This window comes from Hydra viridissima, unplaced genomic scaffold, assembly GCF_058129835.1.
Source record: "Hydra viridissima isolate aposymbiotic clone 2 unplaced genomic scaffold, HvirCarnegie_v1 scaffold_14, whole genome shotgun sequence".
Lineage (NCBI taxonomy): Eukaryota > Metazoa > Cnidaria > Hydrozoa > Anthoathecata > Hydridae > Hydra > Hydra viridissima.
Genome location: NW_028324313.1, coordinates 6,468,213 through 6,480,760, shown reverse-complemented (window position 1 = coordinate 6,480,760; position 12,548 = coordinate 6,468,213). Strand labels below are relative to the sequence as shown.

General features: G+C 30.5%; 1 protein-coding gene and 1 long non-coding RNA gene across 2 annotated transcripts; both read right to left on the bottom strand.

Annotated features, from left to right (window-relative positions):
* Nucleotides 1-814: 814 nt before the first annotated feature.
* On the bottom strand, nucleotides 815-12,267 carry LOC145180928 (uncharacterized). The gene is made up of 2 exons (XM_080055896.2): nucleotides 10,633-12,267; nucleotides 815-2,300 (listed from the first exon to the last, which is right to left on the bottom strand). Exons 1-2 carry the CDS (start codon nucleotides 12,049-12,051, stop codon nucleotides 858-860), a joined length of 2,862 nt encoding a protein of 953 aa, XP_079912022.2. The 5' UTR covers nucleotides 12,052-12,267; the 3' UTR covers nucleotides 815-857.
* Nucleotides 4,802-7,796, bottom strand: LOC149879067 (uncharacterized). The gene is made up of 2 exons (XR_016446917.1): nucleotides 7,413-7,796; nucleotides 4,802-7,118 (listed from the first exon to the last, which is right to left on the bottom strand). It is a non-coding gene; the product is annotated as an uncharacterized LOC149879067 (long non-coding RNA).
* Nucleotides 12,268-12,548: the final 281 nt, after the last annotated feature.

Below are 12,548 nucleotides of genomic sequence, written 5' to 3'. Positions count from 1 at the left end.
TCTAACAAATCTACTGTTGCTTACACATATCATTTATATATTCGCAACTTTAGTTCGCCATTTACCACGATGAATGCAGTAAGCGTTAGGTTCGGCGTTAGAGATATATTAACATATAATATGAATAGGGGTTACATTTATGATCAATATGTTATTTTGATAAATATTAGCTTTCGTTAGTTTAAAATTAGATCTTTTATATAAATGTTTGTTAATACTATTTATCTAAATATATCATAAATTTGTTTTATAATGATCAAAATATAAAAAGTTTAGTTTATTTTTTATTCTTTAGCCGTTTGTTAAATCCCAGATTATAATACGATAATAGTGACACGATAATACGATAATAGTGACACGATAATACGATAGTAGTGACGCGATAATACGATAATAGTTACGCGATAATACGATGTAATACGATACAATTGTTTCCGAACTTTAAGATTAACGTTAAATTATTCGTAACTACTTCTCAGTTATGTTATACTAAAAGTATATGATTGCAGTTCGCGCAGGTTTCGTAAACTCCAGGTATTTTTTCCCGTGACTTCAGGCCTAATATTTTGATGAAAAACTGTTTTGATTTGAGTAACATACCCTCTGATTTTTTACTGAACTTTTTTCTGTTTTTTGTGAGTGGGTGGGGAAGGGGAAGGGGGTGGAGTGGATATTTATCATGAAAATCATACAACATCAAATTCCGAATAAATTCATGCAATCATAAGTTTTTAAAGTGTTTTCATATGCGTTGTTAGACCACAAATTTAGACAAAAAAAAAAAAAAAAAGATTTTACTTGAAATTATCTTTATAAAATTTTTGTATACAGATAGTTCACAATATTTTTAAACTCTACTAAATGAGGCTTGATTCTGTTTTATATTCGCTTGTTTTGTCTTTTTCTTGTTTTTCTATGTCGTTTTTGCAGATACGAACGACATATGACCAAATATCTGTTAACAAAATTCGAAATGCATGACGGTGTTGTTTATTTGTCAAACCGTAAATGAAAGGATTGAATGTAGAACTTAAAATTGGTAATATGTCAGCAAATACTATTTGCGGCCACGTTGTTGAAATAGCTCCTCGAAAACAGTTTGGGCACCATCTGAGACCTATTGACAAAATGCTAACTGGAATCCAACAAATCAAAAAAATACCGTATATTGTTACAACCGTTTTTGTAACTTTACGGAGCGAACATTTGTTTTTCTTACTTTCATGTTTCTTGAATAACAATTTTGATTTTACATTTTGGAATGCAGACATTTTAGAGAGGTTGTTTATGGAAATGTTTTTGTCGTTTTGAAAAATCTTAAAACACAACACTATATTCTGATGAATTGTGTTAGATTGACTATTCATGACACTTGAAAAACATTTCACAATTGGCTTTGAAGCACTCTGTTTGCTAACATTGTTACCTTCCTTTAAACCTTTTGCATTCTTTTTTGAAATTTGAAGTATGCGTAAGAAAATAACACCCATGACGGCAGCCGGGACATAGAAAGCAAAACCGTATAAAATAATGACATAATACTTATTCTTATCAACGCACTCTAGAGACTCTGTTACTATTTCAATCGAGCTATCAGAAAGTGAACTCCATTCAAAGTTTAATAAAATCCCACATGACAATGCGTATAACCATATACCTCCAATTAATAATTTAACTCGACCAGGGGTCATTTTGCTGTTGTAATTGAAGGAGTAATGAACAGCAATATACCGATCAATCGAAATCGCTAATAAGTTAGTAATTGAGGCAACAAACAAAACGGTATCCAAGGTGATATAAAACCTGCATGCATTTAAACTGTAGCAAAATCCAATATTTTTGTATGCATTGAGAGCTTTGATTGGCACTATGCACAATGCCACAGATAAATCACTCGCCGCTAAAGATGCTATGAAATAATTTGTCATTGTTTTCTTTAATGAAAGCGAACGAACAACAGATAACAAAACAATAAGGTTGCCAAAAAACGCAATCAAAAACACCAATATCCAAAATACAGTATATGTTATGTATTTAGGCAAAGGAGCCTGCGAACATTTAAACTCTTTGTAATAGTTTTGACACTCTAAAGTCTCGTATTCATTAAGCTTTAACCAGATGACATCGCGAATTCTTTTCCAGTGACTCTTCTGATCAATCTGATGGAAACAATGTGAAGTGACCATCAGTAACTCCGATTTTTCTTTCAGTTCAACTTGACCTTCAAACGAATAAAGTACGCAACAGTACGCGTATAAGTTAATCGATAAGTTGCCAATCATAACCATCTTTGCATTCAACTGAATATATATATATATATATATATATATATATATATATATATATATATATATATATATATATATCCGTGATCTGTAAAATTCAAAATTAAATCATTGAATTTCCATTTGCTAAACAAAGAGACTCTTTAAAAAACGTCTTTAAAATTTTTATAATTCAGCTATAGAATAATTACAGCTGAATGTAAAAAATATGTTTCCGAAAGTAAAAAATATGTTTCCGAATGTAAAAAATATGTTTCCAAATGTAAAAAAGAGTTTTCAACTTTTCAAAAATAAGCAACAATAAAATTGTTTCACTGAAATGCGTCCCTTAATTTTTGACTTATATAGGTTCGGATAACAAAAACTGAAAAGTCCGAAACAGAAACTGAAAGTTAAAAGACAAACAGAAAAAATTTTGATTGACGGAAAAATAATTTTTAAAATAGAAACATTTACATTTATGTTTTCAGTAATGATCATGACAGTGATGATGATGTCAGTGATGATAGCAAGCAGGAAGAATGTTAATTAAATCAGCGAGATGAAGTATTTACTGAACGACCGTACCCGAATCCGAAACCGAAATAGGCCAAAACTTGAAAGAGAATGTTAAAAATCCCTGAATCTTTTTATGATCATCAAATTGATGCAAAAATAAAATAAGTTAAAATTATTTTACAGACAGTGTTGATCTTAGAAATAACACATCCCATAATATTTTCTTTTAATTGCTTTTTATAGCGTGTTTTTAGGTATCTTATTTTGATAGCATTTCTTATGATAACTTTCAATTTGGAACTTGCATTATTGCTTGGGCGTAAATAAGACAATAAAAAATTTTATTGTCAAATTTTGTCGCTGAGATAATGCTAATGGAAAATTCATTAATTATTAAAAACTTGAATTTTCCACTAAAATTCTTAAGTGTGAACTGGGCAATAAAAATTTCCTTATAGTAACTGAACATGGGTCGAAACAAAAAAATCGCCAAAGGATGTTAGGATGTCAGAAAAAGATTCTTTTTTAAATTTCTCATAAAAAAGATTCTTTTTTTAAATTCTCATGAAATAAAAACCTAAACTGAAGAGTAGCATCACGTTGTTGTGTCAGCACCAACCATTTGTCATTATTTACAAGAAGACGGCCTTCGAGGCTGCATAGCAAAGAAAAAACCCTTGTTTCAAAACAAAATCTATTAAACCGATTAAAGTTTGCAAAAACACTCCATTTCCTTTTGGAAAAAAGTTTCATGTACTGGTGAACTCAAGTTTAATCACTTTAGTCTAATGGGAAAGTACATGGTTGGCGTCCTACGAAGCAAGAACACAATGCTTTGTACACTCTGAAGATGGTGAAGCATGGTCGGGGTAATATTAAGGTTTGGGGAGCTTTGTTCTGGCATGGTATTTGTTTGCTGTTCAAAATCGATAGAGATTGGATCAATACATATAAAAAGATATATTACAAAAAATCAATAGAACCGTTACTTAGATTTTAACGTACGACAACGACCCAATGCATATTGCGAGGTCTGTAAACTTTTGGTTTGAGGAAAATAAGATTAATGTTCTAGAGCGGCCACCCCAAAGTTCCGATCTGAATCCAATTGATAATTTATGGTACGATATTGGGGTGACTTTACGAGATAAGTAAACCTTTAATTTTAGTGAATTTTCTTTTTTTTTTTTTTTTTTGGGGGGGGGGGGGGGGGAATTAAAAAAGAAAGAAATGCCGCTACTGTCGAACGATGTCAAAAGCTTGTTAAAAGCATGCTATCAAGATGTGCAGCAGTTATAAAGAATAAAGACTACTCAAAAAAATGTTAATGCTAGTTTTAATTTTTTGATGTAGACTTCTAAAAAGCACAATTTTTTTGTTTGATGCGCTATTTCTTTGATCACAACTTTTCGTTGTATTCTGTAAACTTCTGAATAATTATTGCTACACTTAAGTGAAAAATGATTTTTTTTTCTTATGATTTGTAGCTAATAAATGGAAATTAGTTAATTTTTTTTTTCCCTAATAAAGAAAAAAATTGTATTAACGAAGAAAACGTTTAGTGTGCTATTTCTATTATCACCACAGTATATCTAAACGAAAACCATGTAACATAGTTTAATAAAAAGTAGAGCATGTGTAGGCATTTTAATACTTGAAGTTAATAATTGAAATATTCTCTCTGCAGAACAAGTTTTTTTCGACGTTTTCTTACAAAAATCTGTTACTTTCATTTGAACAAATGTCTCCCAGCAGTGAAAAACAACCTTTCAACTTCTTTAGATGTTGGTGGTGGTGTAAGAAATTTTTTTGTTACTTTTGTCAAGTCAAACATTGTTTTTAATACTATTTTTTTCTTTAGATTCTTTCCAAAATTCTAAAATTTAGAATTTTAGAAAGTTTGTAACTTTCTAACAGTTTTAAACCTCATAAATTGCATTTTTGGACCTTGCCATTTATGACTGTGCAACTAAATTTTGCATCATTGAAGAAAAACCAGGGTTATCAACAAAAGTAGCTTTTATCACAAGAATGGTTTCAAATATCAGGCTCAAATACAAACTGTCTTATTTAAAAAAAAAAAACTTGTTTTTCAGCAGCTTACAAGGCTTCTCGAGATCTAAAGAAACGCCGTTTAAATCTGGGATTAAGAAGCGTTGCTGCTACAAAATCTATGGTTTTTACATCATAAAAACGTGCTTCTATTGCTTTCTTCATTACTTTTCTCAAGACCATTATTTCTTTGTCATCTGAAGGAATGACAAATAGCTTCATGATAGTTGCCACAAGTGGAATACATGCACTAATGTAAGCATTCTTTCCAAAGAGTATTTTTGTAACTTTTTTAAAGCTGAATTTTTTTTCAAAGTTTTTAGTTTTTCACACAAGTTTCAATCCTGTACAGTGAATTCAATGCCGCTGGAAGGAAGGCTGAACAGAGTGGTGGCAGATTTCTAGTTCAGAATTCTTTCAAGCCATTTAACAAGTTGAATTCCAGCTTGTTGGCACATCATTTTTAAGCCCGAGTTGATCAAAAGAGTTCATTTAAATCTCTTGTTGTTTGAGGAGCTCAAAAAAGAAGAAGTTTGAATAAGAAGCATGAGTGCAAAGCTTTCGAGATTTTTCTACCGAGTGAAAAAAGTTCATTTTTGATCACTGGTTGAAGTGGATGGATTCTGACACCAAGCAAACTTGTGAACACATTCTGGATTTTTTGAAAGCTGCTTTTATACTTGCCGCATAGTCTCTTAAGCAAACTGTGAAATTGTCTTTTAGCTCCTACTCTTTTATAACATCCCCAGTTCTATGAAAAATGTTTGAAGCAGTCTTTCAACAAATTTAGAACATAACAGGCAGAACTTGATCCACTCCCAGTTATCTGAAATGAAGTGTGCCAACATACCCAAATACCCATGATGAAAGGATGACCAAGTGTCATGACAGATGAAGACTGTTTCAGCATTTGTTTCGTTGAGCATATTTTTCGTTGCAATTTTTTCGCTTCCAATGTCAAACGTTTGGTGTATAAACTGCGTGGTGGCGTAAAAATCCTAGATTATTCACGATTGACCAAGGCTGTAAGTTGAGGACAATCATTTCAAATATAGATCTATAAAACTTCAGACCTCACCCTAATTTTGAATAAATTTTTGAACTATTGTCAACCTAGCCAGGTATTGTAGGTTGTAACATTTTAGTCCTCTGCCATTTTGATGTTAAATAAGGGTATTGTTCTTTTTTTAATTGTACGAAGCTTAAGCTGATCTGATGTTGGCATTTTCAGGACTGCCGGTAGTTTTGAATAAAGCTTTTTCTGTTACGAGATTTTTTGGAGCAAGCTACGGGTGTCTCAAATGAGGTGAAAGACCGCTGAGTGATTGAAGTTTTGGAATGTCCGATCCACTAGATATTTTCACATTGATATTGCAACTTGCATATTAAAGAATCACTGGCTGTTACGGCAAAAAATGTCCAAAAATACCTTTTTTCCGATTTCTTATTAAAAAGTAGAGGAATGATTACGAAGTTTTTGTGAACGTTACGATTAAAGATTAAAATTACGTGTGTTCATAAGATTAAACGAACGCAACAATTAACCTTATCAATTAAATTGTAATATTGAAATTCCGACGAGTAATTGATTCAAATAATTCGTAGCTTCATATAATTTGCTCAAAAGGATTCTTATAGTTTACGTAAATCAACTAATTTGCTCGAAATTTCCGTTAAAACCTACGAGAACCATCATTGAATTTATTCCAATCCATTCCCGTTAAATCGTCATAAAATTGATGATTCTTGCAATAATTGATATTGAAGATTTTTTTAGAAAACCATTCGTTACTAACGTACTGTTAAAGAATAATATACACATAAATCAGCATGCATCTTCTAACAACAATCACAACTTTAGCATACATTACATTAATTTACATTAGCACAGTTTTACTTTTATTCAAATTGTCATAAAAATGTTTAGAGCTTTAAACTAGCTTGTACACGTATCTTCTAACAACAATCACAATTTGTCATTTGATTGCCTTGGCTTAGTTCTTGTCGTATCTTCTCAGTTGTTTCCTGGCTGGTGTCCTGATATGCTCCTCTATTGCTGAGAACTGAAACTGAGCGGTGTTTTGAGTAGCAACTGCTCCTTTACTGTCTTCATCATCTGTCTCTTATTCTGTATCCAAGACCTCAGTGTTTTCTTTCTCTTCCGAATCAATTGGAACCTGACCATCGCCATACGGAGGATCCTGACATGTTGATGACACCAGGAAAAAGACCCATATCGTTATTTACGAACTTTAACACAAACTATTAACGGAAGTTTCGTAACTGACGCAAGATATAACGATTAAATGTTACAATTAGTTCCGTTAATTTGAGTATGATCGTAAATAAGGAATCAAAAATTGGTTTTTTTTTACGAAAAATACAATTATTTAAATTAATTTTTGGAAAGTCAAAATTTTCCTCGTTTACGATTAAACTGATGCAACATCATTTAATCGCAATCGTAAGTCTCTTCTCTACTAAAAAGAATCTCTTAACATTAGTTTCGGTTCATTACGGTATTAATTTGAACTGAAATTTTTGAACTGAAATTTTTATTAACGGAAGTTTCGTAACTGACGCAAGATATAACGATTAAATGTTACAATTAGTTCCGTTAATTTGAGTATGATCGTAAATAAGGAATCAAATACTGGCTTTTTTTTTACGAAAAATACAATTATTTAAATTAATTTTTGGAAAGTCAAAATTTTCCTCGTTTACGATTAAACTGATGCAACATCATTTAATCGCAATCGTAAGTCTCTTCTCTTCTAAAAAGAATCTCTTAACATTAGTTTCGGTTCATTACGGTATTAATTTGAACTGAAATTTTTGCCGAAACCGAATAAGTAAAAGGATGTCGAATCCGATACCGTAGCCGAAAATTCCGTTCACTTGAGGTATTTAACTCTTCTCGTGCTTTGCTTGAACGGTTGTTTATGATGGCTGTTTGTTTATTTTCATAATATTTTTTTAAAACATTTTTATTCACTTCCTTTTAATCCAAAGCGGCTCGTTACAAAACAACCAAGTGTGACGCATTTTGAAGAATTTTGACAGATTTTTTTCCCATTAAGCTCAATTTTTTACCGTTAATAGCTTGGATGAAAAGTTTAATAAATGCATGAATGTGACGTAATTTTTTACCGCCAATAGCTTTGATGAAAAGTTTAAAAAAATCCATAAATGTGACGTAAAATGTTTATTAAAGATTTATAATTTTAAACGTGTGGTGTTAAGAATTTGAAAAATAATTATATGAAGAAAATTTCCATAACAAGTTTTTTAGAGTTTCGATTAATCTGTCTTGATAGAAACAAGCTAAAATACAGGGAGTATTTCTAGAGAATCGAGAATGTTAATAATACAATATTTAGCGCGTTTATGATCATCGTCGTTAAACAGCTTATTTAAATTCGAGTGCTTCGCGAAAAAAGATAATAAGGATAGAGAGCGTAAAAATGTATATGGCCAGTTGAATGGTAGGTGAAGGTAGAAGGACATTGATAATTAATGAAATAAAGGTGGGTGATAAAAAGTTTTTAACTACAGTTAACAACAGGATCTTAGTGAAAGAATTAACACTGATTATAATTTGGTCTCAGTTTAATCTACTATAGTAAAGTTTAAAACTTAGTCTACTATAATAAAGAAACTAACACAGCCTTTAAAGGAAATGTTGACTACGAACTTAGGGTTGTGAAAACCAATTTTTAAACCATTGTTTTAAAAAAATAAATAATTTAAAAAAAAAATGATTGTAAAAATGGATTTATACAAAACGTAAATTACGTTTGTCTACGTAATAACTTTTGGCGATTATGAAAACAATTTGAAAGTAAAGTTGATAATGTTTTAAATTTTACAATCTTTATGGCTTCTCCCAAGAATTTACCTAATGATGGCAAAATATCGTGTGAGAGAAAAAGGGGGAGAGGGGAGGAGAGGGGGAGAGGGGGGAAGGGTTAGAGTTTCAATTTGTCACTGAGATTTTTATACATGATTATGAAATTTGTAGGAGGACCATTTAAAACGTATGAGAGCGAGGAAATGTAATATAAGAGTTGATTTTAATCATTTTACCAGCTAAACAACCAATTATCTCTTATCTGATCATTTGGCGATTATCCTGTACACGATGCTTAAACAATAGAAATCTTCGTAAATTTTATTTTCAATTAAGGATTTTTACATAAATTATGCATATTCACATTAATAATAAATATGGAGCATTTTAATTATCATTTATTATCTCATGACATTGTTTTTTATGAAAGAAAATTCGTTTATACATGAATCTCTTTATCTTAATACAAATTGTCACATGTGGTAGAGGTCCTTTATTTCTTCGTCAAAACAATTGACTGCAATAATAACTTTTCTTAGAGTTTTAAAAAAGCTTTTGGAGCACCGAAGATTATATATATATATATATATATATATATATATATATATATATATATATATATATATATATATATATATATATATATATATATATATATATATAAAGAAGAAATGACAACTATGTAAACTAGCATATGTGTATATTAGTATTTATATGTGAAAGTATTTTTATTGTCCCTTAAAAACTTTATTTTCGTAATTTTCGAATCATAGTTTAGTTAGATTTTGTTTGATTGAGGCTGCATAAAACTATACTCACTACAGATATTGAAATCAATTTCATAAAAATTTTTAAATTTATATTGAAATCTTCTTCTTCCAGTTTATCGAGAACTTGTACTAAAATTTTGTTACGTTCAACCTCCATTTATCAAGAATTCGTATCAATGTTTTATTATGTTCAACTTCCGTTTCAGCGTATAACAAAATATTGTTATATTTATTTTTACATCTCTTTTCTGTGATTTATTCGACATTTCATGGGCTTTAAATTTTATGCAGACCTTCTTTGAATTTAAAATTTTAACGTTAGCTAAAAAAATAATAATGATACTAAAAAATCGTTCCCTTAATGTGCTGGGAACGAAGTTGTGTTAAAGAAAATTATAAAAAAATGTGCTTGTTTTTACTCCAAATCTTTTCATAAATAAAAAGTGAAAAAGTGAAAAAAATCTAGGCTGAGAAACGTTTCACTAGATTTAAGATATCAGTATTCTACTGAAATCTTAAATGAGTATCTAAATGATATTAAGGATTTCGATGCTCATATTTTCAAAATGGCTACCGCAAATCTATAAAGTTATTTTTCTGTGTGCAATTATTTTGAAAAAAGAACATCTTAGACAAATATCCGGGAATACTTTGAAGCTCTTTTAAAAAGCTTTTTAAAGATCTAACAGGATGAAGACCGGGATTTTCTTGATGATTTTTTTTGGCCCAAGATCCATCATAATATGGTTTTATAAAATAACAAATTGCGAATTTTTAAAATTTTATAGTAAACCTAATAAACTTGGTTTTAATTGATTATCATTTTGTCGTATTTATTATATACAAGATTACAAATAATATAGTATTACAAATAATATGGTATTACAAATGATATATCATTATAAATTATTACAAATAATGTATTCTTTTCAGGTTAATTTTTAATAATCTATCATCAGTCAATTTCTTTTAACTCAATCAGCTAAAAAAAAGTATAAGCAAAAGTAATTTTGATGGTAGGGAAACAAAAAATTCTTACTAGGCACTAAGATGCCCTGGTCTGAAAAAGTATGCGATGATAGACGATACTCTATTTTAAAAAATGTCGAATTCCAAATAACTTTTGCATATAACAATCGCTTTAAAAGTTAATCAATGAAATTATAAAAGCTCAAGACCGTAAAGGGGCTCTTTTTCGACTCCTTGGTTCGAAAATTTGAGACTTTATCGGGACACGTGACCATATGTCTCGTATTAAAGTTCGAAATGCGCGACGATATTGTTTATTCATCAACGCATATACAAAAGGGTTGCATGCAGAATTAAATATGGGCAGTAAATCAGCAAATATAATTTGCGGCCAAAATGTAGAGAAGTTTCCTCGAAAGCAGTTTGGACACCATTGAAGTCCAATTGATAAAATACTTACGGGAAGCCAACATATCAGAAACAAACCATATATAGTAGCAACTGTTTTTGTGACTTTTAACATGAGGCTCCTACTACCAGTATGTTTATCATTTTTAGGGGGAGTGACAGATGAGAGTTTAAATAACGGTATCATTGCTGAGCCTTGCCGCGATAGGTTTAAACTAATGTTCGAAAATTGATCTTCTTTATAAACACTTCCGGTGTTTCGCTCTGAGACAAACGGCTCTCTAAAAGATTGATTCGGAGTAAGATTAATTGCTGTAATCTGCGAATACTGCGAATAAATTGATGTCCCAAAATTGTTTAGTTTTAAATCTTTTTCTGTTTTTGCAATTCGCTGGGCGTGTCTTCTCGAAATTTGAAAAACGCGTGCATAAATAAAGCCCATTATTATAACAGGTAAATAGAACACCGTCGAAAATGATAAAATTGCAAATTCTTTATTTTTAACAACACATTCAAGGTTTCCTGGAACTATATCAATGGAGTCTTTATAAAATAATACAGAAACTCCCCATAACAAAGCGTACAGCCATACGAAAGCAATAACCGTTTTGGCTCTTCCAACCGTAAGCCTCTGCGGATATTCATAAGGAAATTCAATGGCAACAAAACGATCAATTGAAATCGCAAATAAGTTTGTAATCGAGGCAACAAAAAAGATATTATCAGACGTAATGTATAATTTGCATACATTTAGGCTGTAGCAAAATGAGCTATTATTGTAGGCTTTGAGAAATTTGATTGGTACAATAAACAATGCCACAGATAAATCACTTGCCGCTAAAGATGCTATAAAATAATTTGTGATAGTCTTTTTTAACGTAAATGAGCGAAACACGGACAGCAAAACAATCAGATTGCCGAAAAAGGCAAGCAAAAATACCAAAATCCAAAATGCCATGTATAAAAGAAACATTGGCGACGTATTCTCAGAACATTTCATTTCTATCAAATGGTCTTTACAGGCTATTGAGTCATTTTCCGATATAATTCTCATTAGAGATTTAACAGTCGATAGCTGTGTCTTTCTATCTATCAATGAAGGAAAACAGTGAGCTGTAGCCTGTTGTAATTCAGAATTCGCTTCAATTTTGAAGATGTCTTCCAAGGTAAACACAAGACAGCAACGTACAGATAATGACATGGTGAAGTTACCAATCATGCTTAAATATTTAAGCTAAAAAGTTAAAGACCTGTTTATTAAAGCAGTTGCTGTATCATCATCATCATCATTATCATTATCATCATCATCATCATCATCATCATCATCATCATCATCATCATCATCATCATCATCATCATCATCATCATCATCATCATCATCATCATCATCATCATCATCATCATCATCATCATCATTATAATAATTATAATGATAACATAATTACAACAACAGCAACAATAATGATAATAACAGTAATAATAATGTTGCAACTATCCTTTTTTAAAATGACAGGCTAATAAAAGTAACCATTTTACCCTTAAAGAACTTAGATTGTTGAAAATAAAAACATGTCGAATAAAAGATACGATAACATTATAATTTTTAAAACAAAAAAACATAAAAAAGTTGATGCAGCTGTATGAAATTAAACTTTTTTTTTTTTTACCAGCATTTAAAAAAGTTTCATTTATTGGTATCAATTTCATTTCCACCCC

Excerpts from the sequence above, each read along its gene's own strand:
- LOC145180928 (XM_080055896.2), bottom strand. The coding sequence starts at position 12,051 with ATGATTGGTAACTTCACCATGTCATTATCTGTACGTTGCTGTCTTGTG. Across the intron at positions 2,301-10,632 it reads GAAAAAGAGCCCCTTTACGG|TTGAATGCAAAGATGGTTAT; the intron begins TCTTGAGCTTTT and ends ATATATATTCAG.